A 20854-nucleotide genomic window follows, 5' to 3' on the forward strand; every position below is an offset into this window, starting at 1 on the left:
CATTAGTTTGATTAAAAATTTTAAAAAAAAATTGGTTCAATCCTGAATTAGTGTTCACGGTCCAGTTGGTTCAAAACCATTTTTTGGATTGATATCTCGATCGATTTTCGATCTAACAGGTTTGATTGGCTGGTCTGGTATAGCTCAAGCATCATTGGTCAGATCCTAAACACGAATTTTTTAGACATGATTTTAAGATGCAAACAAGGCATATGTATATTTAAGTTAATGCACCTCCACTGAACCACAATTTGTTACTTCATTATTGAACAAAATATCCTTAGTTGTTAGTTTTATAGTTGATTTTTGAGGTTTATTTATGATTGTTGAATCCATGAAAAATAAATTTTATGTTTAAAAATAGAATATAAAAATCTAATATTTTAAATAAAAATAATAAAAATAAATTTTAAAATAAAATAATCTTGAAATTTATAAAGCTGTCAAATCATTAGGATCTACATAGAAATTAGACAATAAACATTAAAATAAATAGCATTGTGTCCAAAAGTTTATCAAAATAAAGCATATAAATTTATCCATTTAACATTAAATTATTTATGATTGTCCCTATTTTTAAGGTTGGAATTTACATAAATAATTAAAATTCAAATAAATGAAAATAAAGAAGCATTAGAGTTGCGTTCAGCTGACATAAGGAATTGCGTAATCTCTAACACTTCGCTATAGGACACAAACCATATCGAGGAATCTAAGTTAAATTTGCCACTTACAGGTCAGCGTTTGATACTTTATATGATGACCATCTTCTTTTCATGCTTCATATTATATAAGATAGGTTATAATCTGCTGGCTATACTTTGAGCCTAAAATGGCAGATCCCAAAGCCTGCAACAAAAAGCTTGAGGGCAAGGTAGCCATAATCACTGGTGGTGCCAGTGGAATCGGTGAGGCCACTGTGCACCTCTTTGTCGACATTGGCGCACGAGCCATCGTGATTGCAGACATCCAAGATGAGAAGGGCAAGGAACTTGCTGCATCGAGTCGATTCCGTTGCACCTGTACCTATGTCCACTGCGACATAACAAAGGAGCAAGACGTTGAATTGCTGGTTCAATCCACGATTCAATTGTTCGGTCGCTTAGACATCATGTTCTGCAATGCAGGCGTTATGAGTAAATCTTTGCAAACAATCCTCGATTTCGACTTATCATTGTACGAAAGGCTCTTCGCTATCAACGTAGGCGGGGTTGCTGCCGGTATCAAGCACGCAGGGCTTGCCATGGTGAAGGCAAATACCAAAGGAAGCATCATATGCACCGCTAGTATAGCTGCAAGCGTAGGGAGCGATAGGCATACGGATTACGTATGTCGAAAAACGCGGTGTTGGCTTTGATGAGGTGTGCAAGTACTCAATTAGGTCCACATGGGATACGTGTTGACTGTGTGTCGCCAGGGCCAGTGGCAACGCCTTTGCTTTGCGAAGCTTTCGGGATGGGGGCGGAGGACGTAGAGACAAGCTTCGCGAGGATGTATTGGTTGAAAAATAATGGAGTATTGAAGGTGAAGCATGTGGCTGATGCTGTTCTGTTCCTTGCTAGTGAGGAGTCTCAGTTCATCACTGGCCATAATCTGGTTGTAGATGGCGGGTTTCACCCTTCAATACCCTAATGTTTTTCAACCTTTTTTAGGACTAGTTTGGCAATGCTTTTAAAAAGTACTTTTGAAAAGTGTTGTGCAAAAGTGCTTTTGAGGAATGCTTCTAAAAAAGTTTGGTTTAAAACTAGAGTATTTAGCATTGCTGTCAAAAAGTGCTTTTAAGAAATAAAATGTCTATTTTATACATGTTATTATAATTAATTAATATTATTATATTTTAGTAAGAATATAAAAAATTATTATAATTTGTTGTTAATATTTTAATATATGAAATATAAATTTTAAATATTTTTAAGTAATAAATATTAATTACTTATAAATTTTAATTAGAATATATAAACTACATTTTAAATATTTAAATATAACCATTAAATATTTTTAATTAGTATTTTAAAAAATATTTTTTTATTTTTAATTAATGATTTTAACATATTTGTAATTAAGCACCAAGAAAAAAAAAAGAATGTACTATGTTATTGGAGAGGTGAAAAAGTAATTAAGCACTAAAAGTACTTTTGGGAGAGGAAAAGCTAAAAATTTTAGCTTCTCCTTTTCAGAAGTGATTTTGAAAAGCACCTGAAAAGTCAAAAATTCCAGCCAAAAACAGCTTGTTCTACAGAGATTTTCTTCCAAAAGTGCTTTTGGAGCCAGAAGTGCTTTTTTTAAGCACAGAAAAACAGACCCTTAGTTAAAAAGGAATAGGTTGATATGATATCAATGGTTTATGGACCTAATTACAATGTTTTAAAAATTGAGATCAAATTAGAATGGAAGCTATACTTTAAAGATGTATGATACAATTTACCCAAAAAGCATAGATATATTTTTTAATGAGTTAATTTCACCGAACATCTCAAAACTCTGACCCTCCTTACAAATTAGCCCTCAAACTTCAAAACATTCTAATTACATTATCAAACTATCGATGTTATGTCAATCAGATCCTTTAATTATTAAAACATTTAATTTAACTATTAAATCATATATCTAACCCTACGTAACATCATTTAAAATAAAAATATTTTAATTATTAAAACTGTTAAATCAAATATCTAACCTTATGTAGCATCATTTAATATGAAAATTTTAAAAATATAACGTTGTCGCATAACCTTTATAAATAAAACTAAAAAAATAAAATAAAACTGAAAAAAAGAAAGAGTGAGTAATAAAGCTTTTGTAAAAAATTGAAAATCTTAAAATCAAGAATTTTACAATATCCATTTTTACAATAGTAATTTTTTAAAAACTTTTCGTTTTAAACTATGTTACATAATATTTGACATCTTATTTAATGGTTAAATTAATAATTTTAGTAATGGAAAAACTTTATTATATAACCTCAATAATTTAAATATGTAATTAGAATATTTTAAAATTTAAGAATCAATTTAAAATAAAAATTATAGTTTAAGGAAGTACTATACATTTAACTCTTTTTCAATATATCTTTTCAATATATCAAGCACATAATAAGATATACTCAACTTAACAACCAAAAGTAGAGACAATATGAGAATAAAATATTTTTCCGGAAAATTAGTTGATAGAAATTGATGGAGTTTTTAAATTTCACAAGAAGGATTTAGGGTTAGCAAGTATCCTACCTGATATAATAAAATATTTAAAAAATACATGCCAATTTTTTAAAACTGTTAAATAAAAAAATTGTACACAATGTACCCAACACTCACCTATACTTTTCACGAAAAAAAAAACACTTCGACTAGCCACGAAAATTAAAAAATAAAATAAAACTAAGCCAAATATATAATACTAGAAATCTTATTGCTTGTGTATGCGCGTGAAAATCATAGATTTAGATATAAATGTGTGTTTAAAATAAATATAATAAATAAATAAAACATATAGTTTGAAAGTAATTAATCATAATAACACATGAAATATGTACGTCATTAAAATAAAAAATAAATTAAATTTTGAAAAAAATAAAATTTAAACACATAAATACATAAGATAAATAATACTAAATGCATTATATTTATTATCGTGGTTTTGTTAACAATTGCGAGTTAATGTCGAGTTGACTTGTGACATAAACTCAATTAACAACATTATATAACAAATAAAGATAATAACTTGTACATATTAAAATAAAATATAACAAAATATACTTTAAAATGAAGCTTTGGTTGAGTAGTGAATTTAAGATTTTACTAATTCAATTGGTGTAGGTTCAATTCTCACTATATGTCATATTTCTAATTGGTTTTTGTTAAAATGAAAGGTCTAAAATATCCATAAATAATATAACTTTTTCTTATAAAAAAATATTTTCGTAATTTCTTAATTGAATTTGTGGCCTAATTCAGGTGACAACTCAATAAAACACTTAATAAATATCATAGATATAATACAATTCCTTGAAAGAAAATATACAATATAATTAAAAATATTAATTTTTTAAAAAAAAACTAGTTATCATCACCTGACCTTCCATTTTATATAACTTTAAAAAAATATATACAATACAACTAAAAATATTGATGCAATTTTTTAAAAATGAATTATTTATCATCACCTAACCTTCCATTTTATATAACTTCATTGAAAATAAGTTGTTTTAAAAATTCTTCAATCGTTTTTTTTTCTATTTCCACCCAATAACCCATTGAAAATTATAGGATAAGGTTTTTTTTTTATTCGAATTTTTCTTGTGGTGCATTGCTTATTATTATTGTCCGCATCTACAATGTCAAACAAGCTACAAGGCTAAGTAGCCATAATCATCGGTGGAGCAAGCGGCACCGGAGAAGCCACCTCCCATCATTTTGCCGTCCACGGTGCCCAATGATCGTGATCGTGAACATCCAAGATAATTTAGGCCAAAAAGTAGTCGAATCCATCGGTTCACGTAAGTGTTCATACATGCACAATGATGTTACCGATGAAGAACAAGTGAAGAATTTAGTCCAATTGACGGTCCAAAACTATAGGCGGCTTGATATCATGTTTAGTAACGCTGGGATAGTTTAACAATTCCACTCAGTTAAATATTTACTAATAGAAGGGAGAACTGATGATGTGATTTTTCTTTTTAATTTACAATAATAAATTTAGTTTTTAATATTCTAGATTTTATCAATTTGATTATAATTTTAAATAATTTAAGAAATTTAATCCTTCATACTTACAAGTTCTATCAATTTGATTCTTATACACATATAACTAAATATAAAATATATATTATAAAAAAGTACGAAATATAATATTATTTATATCTATTTTTATATATAATAAATATGTTTTTGTATTTAATTATAACTATAAGGTTCAAATATGCATTTAGTCTCTCAACTTGACACATTCTCTCAAGTTGGAACCTAAATTTTCATTCCATCAAAGATTTTGATATTTTTTTTTTGGTAAAGTTAAGTATAGGATACATGGTACTGGTTATGTGACGATCTATTTTTTTTAATAAAATTATATATATTTTTAAATTATAAAATAAATTATAAATTAAAAAAATATATGTATCTAAAAAATAAAAATAAAAAACTAAAATTCAAGTTAAAAAATTTGAGAATCCAAATAATTTATATATATTTTTTAAAATAAATTACAAACAAATTAGATGAAGATAAAATTTTCAATAAATTTTATGCTTAGAGATAGGTGCAGATTATTGCACGATTCTTTAAATTGACAAAAATGTGAAAGATGATTTGAAAATGGCTTATAGGAAACTTTTTTTTTTAATTTGTTAGCTTTCATTGGAAAAATTAGGTTTTTGTTGATATTAGCATCATCATAAATGAAGTTTATAAAAATCACAAATTTACGTATATATTTATCATGATTTAATTATATGTGTTTAAATATAATTATATTTATATTAATGTATTTAAGGATCTAGTTGATAAAATGTATAAATATTCAACACTAAATATATTATTATAACAATTAAAAAAATAATATCAGTTAAGTTGAAATCAACGAATGAGTTCTGAATGGTATTCCATTGACTGAATACCAACTTCCATGAACCAAATGAATAAATAAGGAAAATGGCTGAATGACGGTTGGCTGTAAATAACGCCTGATTCCGTTGGTTGTTACAACCAAACAAACACGCTGTTAGTATTTTAATTATTAAAAAAACATGAAAATTATAGCGTAAGGTTTTTTCTTGAACATTTTCTTTGGTGTTTTTAATGCATCTAACGATGCTTTCAGCTTTGCTTATAATTATTGTCTGCTTCATAGCGTCACCGAATATCAACATTAACGCTCTACAATGTCCAACAAGCTAGAAGGCAAGGTAGCCATAATCACCGGCGGAGCAAGTGGCATCGGAGAAGCCACCGTCCATCGTTTCGCCCTCAATGGTGCCCGTATGATCGTGATCGCTGATATCCAAGATGAATTAGGCCAAAAAGTAGTCGAATCCATCGGTTCAAATAAGTGTTCATACATGCACTGTGATGTTACCGATGAAGAACAAGTAAAAAATTTAGTCCAGTCGACGGTCCAAAACTACGGCAGCCTCGACATCATGTTCAGTAACGCTGGGACAGTTAGCAACTCAATTCAAACCGTCCTTGAACTAGACTTTGCAGCGTTTGACCGCCTTTTCACCGTCAATGTCCGCGGCATGGCTGCTTGTGTGAAACACGCCGCACGAGCCATGGTGGAACTGAACGTGAGAGGAAGCATCATTTGTACGGCGAGCACGAATGCTAGCTGCGGTGGTGAAAGGGACACTGATTATAACATGTCGAAGCATGCGGTGATTGGGTTGATGAGATCGGCAAGCAAACAACTTGGGGTGCATGGGATTAGGGTGAACAGTGTGTCGCCGTTCGTTGTGGGAACCCCATTACTCTATCGTTACCTGGGGACGGAGGCGGAGGTGGAGCAGGTGTTTGAGCCCTACGCACGGTTGAAAGGGGTGATGCTGAAACCGAAGCATGTTGCTGATGCTGTAGTGTTTCTTGCGTCACAGGATTCTGAACTTATTACCGGACATGACTTGGTGGTGGATGCTGGTTTTCTTGTCAAGTAGACCACCAGGTCCTTAATTATTTTGAGTCAGTGAGCTGTGTCCCTCCTCAAATAAGGCTAGCCCATTTTGTGTTGGTTTGAACTTGTTTTATTTTTGCATAGATGGTTCGAAATATCATGTTGAAAAGTGACTATACAGGTCGCCGGTATCGAACCATAGCAATTGACTGCTCCTATTGTATATGAATGGCAGTGATTTGCTTGAAGAGATAAGTAATAATGTTGTGGACTTGGCACTAGAATTTGGAACATGTCTTTTCATCATACTTGTCTGGAAATCAGTTTGTTCTTAATTTATCTAAGCTTTGATTATCCTTTGCCCCGATCGGCTATAATTTGGGATGAGACTTAGCTCACGGACAAACGTGAGCCAATTATTATTATTTTTAATTTAAGTTATTTAAAAAATTAATTTTATCTTTTTATTAAATTTTATTACTTTAAAATCCAACCCTAAATTCTTATATCCTAAAATCATAGTCGGTAAATTCTTAAATATAACTTTTAAACTTAATTTAAAAATTAAAAAAAAAACAAAAATTTTTACAATCCTTATAATTTTCATGTAATTTGTAATCCTTATTTATTGGCTTAATGAAATTTTATTTGCTATCAAAAAAAGTATAGAAATCCTGCATATCTTTTTTCTTTTCCTTATTTTAATTATAATCCTTTATAATTAAGCTTTTTATTTTACAATAAATTATTTTAATTCCCTTTTAAAAAATGGGCCCATTTTAGGTTATTTTAATTTCCTTTTTTAAGAAATGGACCCATTTTAGCTTTAATAACTAGTGAGAAGTTTAATAAATTTACTGTTAATGAGTCGGGTCGGTCGAGTCTAAGCATAATATTAATATATTTTATATTTGTTCAAGCTTGGTCCAACTTGATATATAGGTTTAAAATTTTGTCCAAGCCCACTCATGTTATTTTTAGTTTTTAAAAAATTATTTATATTATTTTAATGTTTATATTAGAGTAGTATTATATATTTAGTATAAGTTTAATTTTTAATGTGTTATAAATGACATAATACATAAAAATAACATAAAATAAAATATTATAAACTTTAAAACAGGCCAGGTCGAACATTAAATATTCAAACTCAAGCCCGACCCATATTTTAAACGAGCCTAATTTTTTTGTCCAATATTATTTTTCAGGCCTAATATTTTTACTCAAACCCTTCCAAATTTTGGACAGGTCTTTAAGCTTGAAAGAATAGTCCGACCCATGAACATGTCTACATAACATAAATTATTTCTCATTTCTCTGATAATCTAAGTTTGACAATTTATCTTACTATGGTAACGTGGTTCTTATGTCTTTTTTTTATTGAATTTAGTATTTGATAAAAGTAATATATTTTAGTATTCAAAGGTAACGATGTTAATTTTTTAGTTCTTAATTTTGGTTTAGAGTTAATTTAATAAAATTTAATTGCTAATATTATTATATTTGAATTTTTCATTATTTTGTTAATAGAAAAAATTAGTATAATTGTGACTTTGTTTAATTTTGCATTTAATTTGTAAAAAAATAGTCAACTGAATGTGATTTAATTAAGGTTTTAGGATTGATTGAATGAAATTTAATTACTAATAATATTAGCTAATTATGAATTTTCATTAAATCAACTCTAAAACATTAATTTAAACACTTAAAAGTTAACATTGTTACCTTTAAATATCAAAATTTATAACTTTTGTTAAATATAAATCTCACATTAAACGAAAAAACTTAAATACCAAACTCAAATATTAAATTATGGATTAAGCTTTTTATAATATGATTCATGGAGTAAATATTGAAATTGAGGGAATACAGAGAACATTGTTGAGATGCGATTCATGAAGTAAATCTTTGCTGGACCTTGGTCCGCTCTCTCCTCCTCCTTTGTGATGGTGGTGTTGTTTAGGTCACTAGGATTTTTAGGTAGCCGTGTGTGGGTCAAGCCTTGAGTTTTTATTTGTATATCTTTGGGTTTTAGCCCACCTTCGTATTTGATTTTCAATGAATGAAATTTCATTTTACAAAAAAAACATTAACATTACACGTAATTATTAGATAAAATAAAAATAATAAAAAGATTATAAATATATGCTAATAATTTTATTTAAAAATAATCATTAAAACGCATATATATCACTTAATAATATTATTATTTATGTTTAAAATTGAGCTATAATTTTTTTTTATATAATTTTGCTTCTTTGAATAAAAGATCCCTATATTCCACAGAATCCAAATTAGAAAAGCTGAGAGACCGAACAGCTGATGGAGACATGCAACGTTGTGCCAAAGAAAACTTGGACACGTTTGTACGGCCCATGCCTGACTCTTAATCAAGACCCTACAAGTGTGTAGCATCGGTTAATGCTCCACGGCCAACTGATGTGGGTTAGAATGGTCAGAAAGAAATATTGGAAAATATCTGTCGCTCGTGGTTCCGGCCCAGAGCTTTTTATGCATCAAATGGTGCTCTGCATATCATCATTGTCCATTTACTAGTGGTCTCTGAGACTCTAAGTAGCAAAATCGGCTAACTCTACAATGTCCAACAAGCCATAATCACCGGTGGAGCTAGCGGCATTGGAGAAGCCGCCGCTTATCATTTCGCTGCTCATGGTGCTCAAATGATCGTGATTGCTGACATCCAAGATGAATTAGGCCAAAAGGTAGTCGAATCGATCGGTTCCCATAAGTGCTCATTCATGCACTGTGATGTTACCGATGAAGAGCAAGTAAAGAATTCAGTTCAATCGACCGTCCAAAACTATGGGCGGCTTGATATCATGTTCAGTAACGCTGGGATATTTAGCAGCTCCACTCAAAACGTCCTTGAACTGGACTTAGCACAGTTTGACCGCCTCTTCAACATAAATGTCCGTGGCATGGCTGCCTGCGTGAAACACGCTGCACGAGCCATGGTGGAACTGAATGTGAGAGGAAGTATCGTTTGTACGACGAGCATCGCCGCTAGCGCCGCTGGTGAAATGAACACCGACTATTTCATTACAAAGCATGCAGTGCTTGGGTTGATGATCGGCAAGCAAACAGCTTGGGGTGCATGGGATTAGGGTAAACAGTGTGTCGCCGTTTGCTGTGGGAACCCCGTTACTCTGTCGGTACCTCGGGAAGGAGGTGGAGGAAGTGGAGCAGACCTACGAACCCTACACTCGGTTGAAAGGGGTGGTGCTGAACACGAAGCATGTTGCTGATGCCGTGCTGTTTCTTGCGTCCCAGGATTCTGAGCTTATTACCGGGCATGACTTAGTGGTGGATGCTGGTTATCATCTAGTCTACTAGACACCAGATGTTCGATTATTTGGCGCAGTGAGCTAAGGCCATCCACTTGATGTTTGATTGGTGATAGCTCAAACAAGGCCAGCAGCCTCTCAATATTATGCACCTTCGAATTTGATTATGTTTTAATGTTTTCATATAAATAAAAGGTTTTTGTATTTTATACATTTTAATGCATCATATATAGTGATACTTCTTTAATTGTATATGACGATACCTTGCAAAAGAAAGTGAATCTAGATATTCACTACCAAGTGGTTGTTGCATTTGGCATGATTGGGTTGCTGGACAATACTTTGGGTTAGATATTATTATGGTATAATTGAAGATTATTTGATAATTAAATTTGGGAGGGATCCACTTATAACATATAAAATTAGAGTATTTTTATATATTTTAATAATATTTTATACTATTAATATTTTAACAATTTAATCGTCACATTTAATATTTCATTCATATATATTATACATGCCAAATTTGAAGTAAATTAAAAAAAATTAACTATTTATTTTATATAAAATAATTTCACTTGTTAAATATATATATTAATATAGATAATATTTTAAAGTGATATAATAGAGATATTGGATCTATTAAAAACTTTACATGCATAAATATTTTAATAAATTCAATAATTGTATTGTTAAAATATTAATCACAAAAAATTATTAGAATGTATAAAAATACTCTAATTTTACGCTTGAATCTCTTCCTCATTAAATTTATTTAAAACATAAATGTTTGTATTACGGTTAAGAATTTATTGAGAGCATTACTTTTTTTTTGAAACTAGATAATTATTGAATAATAGTTATTAATGAAATTAAATTAGTATGGTTTCTGTGCTTCGCTTGGGATTGTTTACGTAAAAATTTAAATGTTGAAATATTTTTTAAGTGTTTATACATTTTGTATATTTAGATTTTAGTTCCCTACTTTTATTTAAGAATTTAGTCTCTCTACTTTTTGAATTTAAAAATTTAAGTGCATTAGTTACCACCATGAAAACTCTGAAGTTAAGTAATATTGAATCACTTGGTAATTAAGTAACAATAAAAATAATATTGAATCAAATTATAAAAGTAGAGGTATCAAATAAAAATTAAAGTATGCAAATTAAATCTGAAATTTTAGCATTATATAAGGGTCAATTTTCATTATCTTATAAGATAAAAAAAAAAAAGAAGAAGCAAATCTCAAAAAATATCAAGTGGACTAATTAATAACATTAAAAACTATATGTACCAGTTATGTTGAAATTTAAAGTATATAGATTAATTTATAAATTTAAATATATTAAAAGTTTAACATTTTCTATAGAATGCAAAAAAAAAAAAAGAAACATGTGGGTGTGTGCCACGTGTTTATGAGTATATACATATTGTTTTTGTCAAGTTTTTTGAAAGGTGTTGCGATTTTTTAAACGTTTTATAAAAATACAAATTTCAGCTGTTTTACTTTTACTAATTTAAATTGTAGAGTTTTTTATGGACAAAAAGTAAATAAAATATCTCATTGTTGGCTGCTGTTGTCACAAATTCTGTAATTTATTTTTAAATTATATAACTTATTAAATTACCATTTTAATAATAATTTCAAGTTTGGTTAATGGTTGAATCAATTTTTTTTTTTGTGTGTGAGGTAATACTATGGTATTATTTTTGAGTATATGATAAATGTAGTTTTTAATATTTTTTTCGTTTTGATTTTTTTATGATTTTTAGAATAAAAAATTTATTGAATTATTAAAATTTTAATGGCACTACATGGTGGTATGTATGGTAGTATGGAATTCAAGTGGATAATTTTTTTAAAAATAAAAATTTGAATTTTTAAACAATTTTTCTAAAGTACAAATATTTTTTTGTAACTTTATGATTTTGTTTGAAATAATTTTAATGGTTCAATCAACTTTTTGATTCGAAAAAAAAAATAATTTAACTAAATTTTAAAGACAGCAAGTCAAAGTGAAAAAAGTAGTAAACATTAAAGATTAAATTTATTATTATCCCTTATTTTTAAATACATTTTATATATATATTTTTTTTGGCAAGTGTATTGAGGGGAAGAAGAGGTAGGAGGTTTGGGTGAAGGTTTACGTGAAAGTGTGCCGAGAGTTGTAAGGTGGTCGTTTTGGTGTTCTTGGTGAAGTGATAAACTAGAAAGAGGATGGCATTCCCCCCAATGTTAAAGAAGAGTATTTATAGATGAGAGTGCTCCTCTCTTAACTTGGAATATTGATACATGTACGACGTAATTTTTTCATGGTCGATCACTTAGGAAACACAATAACCCTTTAGGTAGGTTGCAATGAGATGAGAACCCATGGAATAGAATACCCGACATCTGTCCTTGGCGAGGAGAACTCCACATGTTATGTATACATATATTCACTAACTTTTTTAACGAAGTGTCCTAGATAATGTGAAAGGTGTAACGTAATATATTTTAAAGAAACTGAGCTAATTACATAACACACGAACACATATATGTAAACGTAGACATATAATGCTTAGGTCCAAAGCTTCGACACCCACATCCCCATCGAAAACGATATAGCGTTAGAAACAACAATCACCTTGTTTCGCTCAAGACACTTCATCACAATCGCTAACACACTTTCTTTCCCTTCCGGTGGTTTCTTTATATCCTCCTTCGGTAAACTACGACAATCTTGATCGCTGTCGCTCTTCTTGTTTTCGGGTTCCGGTTTCGTCCGATTTTCTTTAATATCATCTCTTTCATTTTCATCTTCGCCTTCAGCTTCATCTTCACCTTTGTGGTCATCTTCTTGCGAACTGTGATCATCAGCTTTCACCTTCTTGGGGACAGTAATGGTGAGTACTTGGCCTCTGAATCGTCCGTAAAGGTTTACGATATCAGAATTCTCCGGTAGTTGGATGGTTTGATCGATGTATTTGCATTTGCTCTCATCAACTATCGTCTCTGCTTCAAGCCTTATAGAACCATCTGAATCTGGCCATATTTTCACCTCGTGTTGTTTGAACCCTAAATTTAAAGATTTATACATATGATTTATATTCAATTAAAAAATAAAGGGGTAAACTAAAGAAGAATGGTTGATTAATTAATACCAGGAAGATCAATATCAAGACTATAAATTCCGTCAGAATCCAGAGTCCAGTCTCCCCATGAGGGGAAAACCCTCTCGGCAGTATGGCTGGGCCACCGTTCACTCCAGCTACCTTTAGAATTTGCCATAATTGTGGCTACCTTTTACTGTTGCTAATTGGAGTAATTTGTATATTTTACGTATTGTAAGTTCATGCATGGTACTATCATTTTATAGAGGCATCGAAACTATGCTTTTCTTTTTTTGTTCATTTTGGGTTTTGTTTATGTTAATACAGCTTTTCTTGTTAAGCTATGTTTCGTTATATTCTTAACTTACCATTCTTGAAATGTTCTTTTGGGTGGAATTGCTTGTTTCACCAAAATAAAGGCAATTTTTTAAATATTGTTTTTTTTTAATACCATTCAACTGAGGATTTCTGAAAATTTTTGGAATTGCTATGATACATGTGTAAATTACATTTATACTTAATGGGCTCAACTCACCTCTTATTTAACATTGTTGAATGCTTTATTAAAGTAGATTAAAATTATTTTATAAATTAAAAATATCGGCAAACTCTAAACCTGTGAGTTTAAGATCTTACAGATTCAGTAGAGATCACATTTCTAATGTAAACAGAACACCTACTAATTGCGTGTCACATAAACATTTGATATGACAACTCATACCGACAAAAAAACATTAAAATAATTGATTGAACTCTAAAAAATATGAAACTAATATGACAACGACATATCACGTCTTTAAAAAGACTAGAGCACCCCTTCCTTCCTCTACCCATAGTCAAATCTTTTAAACTTCGATTACCTATTATCACCTAAGGCTCTCTCACTCACAAGGTGACCAACCACCATCATTCCAACCGTGTATCAACACAACTTCAATCAATGGTTGGTTTTGCACCTTCAATATTTGGAAAAAAATTTAAATGAAAATTGAAATATTTGAAAAATGAGCTTCCAAAAAAAAAAACGTTAAAGGCTTGAAAATTAATTAGATTTGAGTTTTAATATTCAATACTCTGAGTATAAATCATTTTTCAATTTTATAATATTTTTTGTGTATTATATAATTTAAAGAAAAACATTTAACACATTGTTAGTAAAGTGCTAAAATTTTACAAGTAAGATTGTAGTGATGATAAATAAATTTAAAATAAAGAAAAATCAAATATATAAAAAAAATACATAAAAATTTTCTAACTTTACTAATAAAACTAAAAAAATAAAGTATCAAATATAAATAAATTTGACAAAATTTAAAATCTCAAAGGCAAATTTAAATAATTATGCACGATGTTGTAACATGTATGATCTAAGTCAGCCAATCAGCGTCTGTAATCCATAATATAATTACACTTCTAATACCATGACGAAAAATACATCGGAAGTGTGCGGCTCCGCGTGCTCTAAATAAAAGGGCTCCTTTTTTTTTAGTTTTACATAAATGCACCAATGTTTTACATCCGTATTGGTGGTTAAATTTATCAAACGACTGATTCAACCAATTTAATTAAATATCATTAAAAAAAAATCTGATTCTACCCTTCTCCTAATTGATACCCTCTTTTGTTTTTGATCCGATTATATAAAAGCCAAGTTGTCCAACGGCCAAGCGATGGGTTAAAAATCACACCAAACTGGTTTTTCAAATAGCATTTAAGCTACTTAGTTCTCAATTGCTTTTACATTTCATATTATTTCTCTTAATGTAACACTGTTGATTTTGTATAAATTCTTTCCTGGAAAAGAAAAGTTAACTCATTCTTACACTTTTGAAAGCTAATGCAAACAATAAGTATAAGATGCCTTAAGTAAAGAACTGGTCTTTTAAGGAATGGAGATTGATCTTTAAGAAAAGTTAAAATAAAGCAACAGATGATAGATTGCTTGAGTGTGGAGGTTGATCGTTTTTAAATCAATTCAGATTCTTTAAAAAAATAAAACAACCAAGGTGTATGGGACATATCAAGTATACATATAACAAGTCCTGTATTTAATAAAGATGTGTTTATTTTGTGTTTACAATCGTGTCCGAAGTTATCAAGTCTATTTGTATAGAGGTTCAATTTCTACCAACAAGATCAATGCTTGGAGATTCAATGAACTTCCTTCCAAAGGTGAAGAACTTGGAATGGTCCAAAGAATAAAAACCCAATATTTATTTTCCATACCATGACATCGTATCGATCATAGTATTATTGTATTTCATACGATACAAAGTTCTCCAATCATATTTCCTATCTCATTCAAAATTGTAAGGTCTTTTTGTGGTTTCGATCAACAAGATCCATGCTTCAAGTAGAGCTCATTTATATCCAAGAATCAACTTACTTCCTAAGGCAAAGAACTTGGAAAGATCCTAGGAAAATACAACCTGATCTAGGTTCTTCATATTGAGATCATATTTTATGATGACAAAAAGCAAATAGCTGGTTACCTAATCATAGAAATGACGCAAGTATCTGCGCATGCATGCCTGCAGTCTCGAATTAAAGTACTATTCTAGGGCTCTTTTTGATCATGAATAATTCTATCAAAGTGTCAACGGCTAACTAACTAATAAACGAACCATGCCACTCCAAGATAAACATTTTTCAACTAGCAGATAGATAGCTTCGACAAAAGATAGACACTAACAAAGCAATCATAAGTACTCAACTATCTAAATATGAGCAGACAAAAAGAATAAAAATAACTTTGATTCAATCCAAAAGGAATACAAGTCTAGTTAACAAAAATATATTAGACACAGCAGTGCAAATGATAGGGAAAGTGTGTCAATGCAACATTACCGTAATTCCTAGCTTTGAATATCTTCAGCTCTCAACTTCTCGATTACATTTGCCATCGAACAACAGAATCTTGCTTCAAATGCTAGGGAACTAACCACTCCCTCAATAGATTTGAGTTCTTCACAGAACTTGGGCTGCAACATCAGTGAAGAGAAGTTCTCATCCACGACAAACCCGAGACATTTCACAACATCTTCGACCTTGGGAACCCAATCACAGGCCTTTAAGCCTAAAGCAGAAGATGCCTTTGGACATGGAATGGCTTGAGGAAACCTCTCATACTTTTTCAACCATTTCCCCAAGTATCGAATCAAATTCATCAACTCTTTACCGACTAATTTACCAAGCAAAGACGACAATATCACCTCATCGACATTGTTCGAAGATAACAAATAATGCAAACAAAGCTCAGGATCTGAAAACCCATCGTATGCAACCATAAGCAAAATCGAAGCCTCCTTGGCTAAACGTGATTTCTTTCCAAGTTTGGCCTTTTCAATAGCCAGCAAAGCTTGACTCTCCCACTCCTTCCTCACATTAACCATACTAACATTACTATCTTTAGGTGGACATAGAAAATATTTCAATATGCAAAGCAACTCAACCGAACCCAAATTTCGAGCATGTTTAACGCAAAGACAAAGCAAATCCGACCGCTTCTTGGCAGCAATATTTACAACCAAATTGGGATAACACGAATGTTCAACAAGGCCATTAAAAATCAACACCTCTAACAATTCCCAAATTTCCAAACTAATACAAGCTTCCAAAACCAAACTTAAAACATCTCTACCAATCAAAAACCCAACTTTCTCAAGCAAAACAGAAGTATACCCAGTATCATTTGTATCAACCCCAATAATAATTCCACCTTTCTCCCTAATTTTCTCTAGAAATGGATTCAATATTCCAATAAACTCTTCTTTATTAAAGTTATGGATGTCTTTGAGCTTTCTGTTTAACTTTGTATAAAACTTTTTGCTCAAGTCAATGAGTTTAGCATCGGTTTGAGAGATTCCCCATCCAGTAAGGGGATTAACAAGCGATGTGGGATTGGTGTTTTCAACTTCAGGCTTTAAGTTAAAGAAAATATCATCTGTGTTTAGAACAATGGGGTGGTCTGCTTGAGAAGTATGTGGCTCGGTACTAGCCGAAGCCTTTGTTATTACATCAAGCAAGGTCATCGTAAAAGCAAAGAAACAATCCCTCGAAACAAACAATGAAAAAAAATAAAGAATCACCAACAAAAGCCACCCAAGAGGCAATTAGAAAAAGGCCGCTTAAAAAGAAGTAAAACAAAAAATCTACCTTGAAGGGATTCCCTTGTGAAGAAAATGAAAGACCCGAGTTTGAGCTTGACGAAGGCCCTCGAATCAAATGAGAAGAGAGACTGAGAGGGAAAGCAGGGTTTGGAAAGAAAACATAGGGTATTAGTCGGTAGGGTTTTGGTGAAAATAGTACAGTGAAGCGACAAATAGCCAATAGGGGCTAAAAAGAAAGAAATGGTTTTTTAGTTGGGTTGGGTCCGATAGGTTTTCAAGTTTATAGTGGCCCATATTCTATGGCTGATTATTTTAAAATTTTAATTATTAAGGTTAAAATATATATAAAATAATATAAAAAATAAATACGGATAAGCCAGGCTCGAATTTTAACTTTTTTTTTTGTTGGATTTAGACAAAATTTTAGACCTATTTTTTTAGGCAAACCTAAGATTTTGGTTAGGTTTAGCCCAACCATGGACACCTCTAGATAGGAGTGTGCCAATTAGTTTAGTGCTTCACTTGAAACTTGTTTTAGTAGGTCGAAGGAGAAATTTGTGCTGCCCTATGAAGTACCAAATTGAGATTAATATCATTCTTAATCCTTATTCCAAGGCATTTCAAATGCCTTTTTCATTTGTAGCTTAAAATTATGAATTAAACTTTCACAACTACCAATTTCATTATTATTAATGTTATCATCACCTAATTGAGGAAATTAATAATCAAATTCTAAGACGTGAAATCATTTTGTTTCAGTGGGTACTAAAACTAAATTTGTTACAAGTGAGTAGTGACATAAATCTATTATTATTGTTGTCGTTGATTTTAATTTTTATGTTGTCTATGTGAGAATTGACAAATATGTGGACCTAAAAGTGTAATTTTTCGTTTAATTTTTTTCCCCGAAATGGGTTGTTTGGTGTTTACGTTAACCAAGTGTTAAATAATTGAAAAAATTAGACCCACTAAATGCTAATAAATGTATGTTAGTTAGTTAATTCAAAATAAGACGAATGTTAGTTAAGGATCCCACACATCAAAAAGTCATAAATCAAAACTTGTCATTTGGTAATATGGTTGGTATTTGATAGAAATTTTTTGGACAAGACAATTTTATCAAAATATAAAATGTTATCCCTATAGTAGTAGTTAATTGCCGACAATAAGGATATAGATGGAAAAAAATAAAACATTAATCGGACATAAAAGGGTGAAACGTCGACTTCCACTTTGATGGTTTGGTGATGGATTTGGTAATTTTATACCGTGACTTACCGAATCACATAAATTTACTGTGTTACCTTACATGGCGTGGGTCAAAAGAAATGGGCAAATTCATAGTTGGTCACTTAACTTTCATATGTTTTCATTTTTGGCACTGAAAATAGAAAATTTACAAATTAAGCATTAATGTTAACAGCTGTTTTCATTTTAGTTAACCAACTTTATTAAGTTTTAATTTTGGTCATTCATTTACTTTTTAAAAATTAATTTTATCTTTTTTCTATAAAAAATTTTGAGATTTTATAGGAAATTAAGTTATTCAACTATGAGAGATGAAATTCAAATTTTTCTCTATAACTCAATTTTGTATAAAACAATGAAATTTTCCTATAAAAAAAAACTCAAGTTTTTCCCTTACCTTTTGTTGAAAAAAACTAAAAATTATTTCTAAACAAGTAACAAAAATTAATGTCTATGTGATGTTTAGTAATACAAATTGTAATTACACAATTACATAATTTATACTTTTAAAAATATATTACTTACTACAAAATGTTATTAGTACGATAAAAATAATTTTTAAACAAGTAACAAAAATTAAAATCAAATCATCAAATGTATTATGTTAGTTTAAAAAAGTAATTAATAACGTGATTACTAATAAAAATAATTAAAAAAATAAACATCATATGTAATTTTATCTAATTATTCTAGTACAATTTTGTCGGGTTATTCCCTCTTTATTGTTTAACATATGCTATATCTCAACATCTATTGGTCTTTAATTAAGTTTATTATCATCTGAATTTGAATTTGCATCATTAAGATTACTGATATTAATTTTTCCAATGCACTTTTTACGAAGTATGAATCATTTTAGTTCCACTTATAATTGAAGTTATGATATATGCAATATGCTACTATGATCTAATTTTTTAATGCTTTACTAATGCGAGGTTGTTAATATGAGAAATATTTTTTAGAACAACAAATGTCTTCTCAATCAGATTTCGAAGCCCTGAGTGTCTCAAATTAAAGAGTTTACAAGCTATCTATGATGTTTGGATTTGACACAATTCTCTTAAAGGGTATAATATCCCACAATATGGTACAATAAAATTTTTTTATATTTGCATAGCATCGACCTTATAATATTTTGACTCACCATCTAAATACTTTGTACCTTTAATTATAAAAATTTATATAAACTTAATTCAGAGAATAATTTATTTTAAGTTAATTAGTAAATTAAGTAAAAATAATATAAAATTTATAATATATAACCTTTATAAAAAATGTTTTATATCCAAAACTTTTGTAACAATTCTTACAAATAATATACTTCTTTGTTATAATTTTAGAAACTTATTTATATTTATGAGAAACATATATAATATTTTTTATGAATAAATATATTATTTTTATAATATATAATATGAGTTATGTCCATATTAGACCATAATTTTTTATAAATAAACATATTATAATACTTTTCTAATATGTATATTATTTTATAATAATTTTTATTATAAATTTCAATTTTTCTTGAATTTAAATAATATAATTTTTGTTATAATTTTATAAAACACACAAATTATTTTATTACATACATTTATAGGATTTATATATATTTTTTGCTATAATCATCTTAAGCACTCGTATGTATTCATGTTTGTAATATGTTTTTTTTAACTTCTATAAAAATAATTTTAAAAAAAATGAATTTGGGTGTGATTACATGTGTAATTACTCTCATTCTCACCCGTAAGAATTAAAAAGTGTAATTGAGTGCTTCAATTACATCCAATTCGGTAGGATTCACCGGCTACAATGGTTACCCAAATATGTCATGTTTTTGTAATTATAATCAATTACACCCAAATCTATTTACTAAGTGGCTTTCAAAACATTACATTGATATTTTTACGTTGAATGACACAAAAGTTTTATGTTAAACATATTTTGATATTAATATGAAATATAGTCCTTTGAATATAAGCATGAATTAGGGGTGTAATTGAGCCGAACTGACCCCAAATATTACAAAGCTTGAGTTGGATACTCAATTCGAGCTCAATCAATCATCTATTTTTAAGCTCAAGCTCGACTCAAAATATGATTAAACTACTGAAGCTTGACTCAATAATTAAGCTTAGAGTTAATGACATATATTAAAGGCAACAACATAATTTAATAATACAAAAATATGAAAAACTTGATAAGATTTATAAGTCATTTGAGTCAAATATTATTAAATTTGAATTTAGTTCGATTGATAGCTCAAGCTACTTGAATTCAACTTGATAATTATTGAATCCAATTTAAATTTTCTTCTAATTGAATTGAAATAAATTACGAATATTAATATCTCATTTATTCCGCTAATATGAATTAAATATATGTTTAGATATACAATACATTTATTTACAAATAGTATAAAAATAATAATGATAATAAAATTAAATATTATAACAATATTATAATAAAATATAAAAAAATAAATTAAACAGATCG

General features: G+C 29.5%; 3 protein-coding genes and 2 pseudogenes across 3 annotated transcripts; 3 read left to right on the forward strand and 2 right to left on the reverse strand.

Moving 5' to 3' along the window:
• The first annotated feature begins 494 nt into the window (after window positions 1-494).
• LOC121209613 ((-)-isopiperitenol/(-)-carveol dehydrogenase, mitochondrial-like) lies at window positions 495-1797 on the forward strand (annotated as a pseudogene).
• A 3909-nt stretch (window positions 1798-5706) lies between these two features.
• Window positions 5707-6960, forward strand: LOC107912150 ((+)-cis,trans-nepetalactol synthase NEPS2). Its single transcript, XM_016840220.2, has one exon. The coding sequence runs from the start codon at window positions 5882-5884 to the stop codon at window positions 6647-6649; it is 768 nt and encodes a 255-aa protein (XP_016695709.2). The 5' UTR covers window positions 5707-5881; the 3' UTR covers window positions 6650-6960.
• Window positions 6961-9197: 2237 nt separating this feature from the next.
• On the forward strand, window positions 9198-10124 carry LOC121209614 ((+)-cis,trans-nepetalactol synthase NEPS2-like; annotated as a pseudogene).
• Window positions 10125-12116: 1992 nt separating this feature from the next.
• On the reverse strand, window positions 12117-13287 carry LOC121209615 (uncharacterized). Its single transcript, XM_041080566.1, has 2 exons — window positions 13056-13287; window positions 12117-12969 (listed from the first exon to the last, which is right to left on the reverse strand). The coding sequence occupies exons 1-2, from the start codon at window positions 13180-13182 to the stop codon at window positions 12473-12475; spliced, it is 624 nt and encodes a 207-aa protein (XP_040936500.1). The 5' UTR covers window positions 13183-13287; the 3' UTR covers window positions 12117-12472.
• Window positions 13288-15742: 2455 nt separating this feature from the next.
• LOC107912147 (uncharacterized) lies at window positions 15743-17319 on the reverse strand. The gene has a single exon (XM_016840217.2). It carries the CDS (start codon window positions 17033-17035, stop codon window positions 15860-15862), a length of 1176 nt encoding a protein of 391 aa, XP_016695706.2. The 5' UTR covers window positions 17036-17319; the 3' UTR covers window positions 15743-15859.
• Window positions 17320-20854: the final 3535 nt, after the last annotated feature.

The sequence above is a fragment of the Gossypium hirsutum genome, chromosome A11, assembly GCF_007990345.1.
Source record: "Gossypium hirsutum isolate 1008001.06 chromosome A11, Gossypium_hirsutum_v2.1, whole genome shotgun sequence".
NCBI classification, from domain to species: domain Eukaryota; kingdom Viridiplantae; phylum Streptophyta; class Magnoliopsida; order Malvales; family Malvaceae; genus Gossypium; species Gossypium hirsutum.

Coding starts and splice junctions, on each gene's coding strand:
- LOC121209615 (XM_041080566.1), bottom strand. CDS start 13,182: ATGGCAAATTCTAAAGGTAGCTGGAGTGAACGGTGGCCCAGCCATACT. Junction 12,970..13,055: donor TCTTGATATTGATCTTCCTG/GTATTAATTAAT, acceptor CTTTAAATTTAG/GGTTCAAACAACACGAGGTG.
- LOC107912150 (XM_016840220.2), top strand. CDS start 5,882: ATGTCCAACAAGCTAGAAGGCAAGGTAGCCATAATCACCGGCGGAGCA.
- LOC107912147 (XM_016840217.2), bottom strand. CDS start 17,035: ATGACCTTGCTTGATGTAATAACAAAGGCTTCGGCTAGTACCGAGCCA.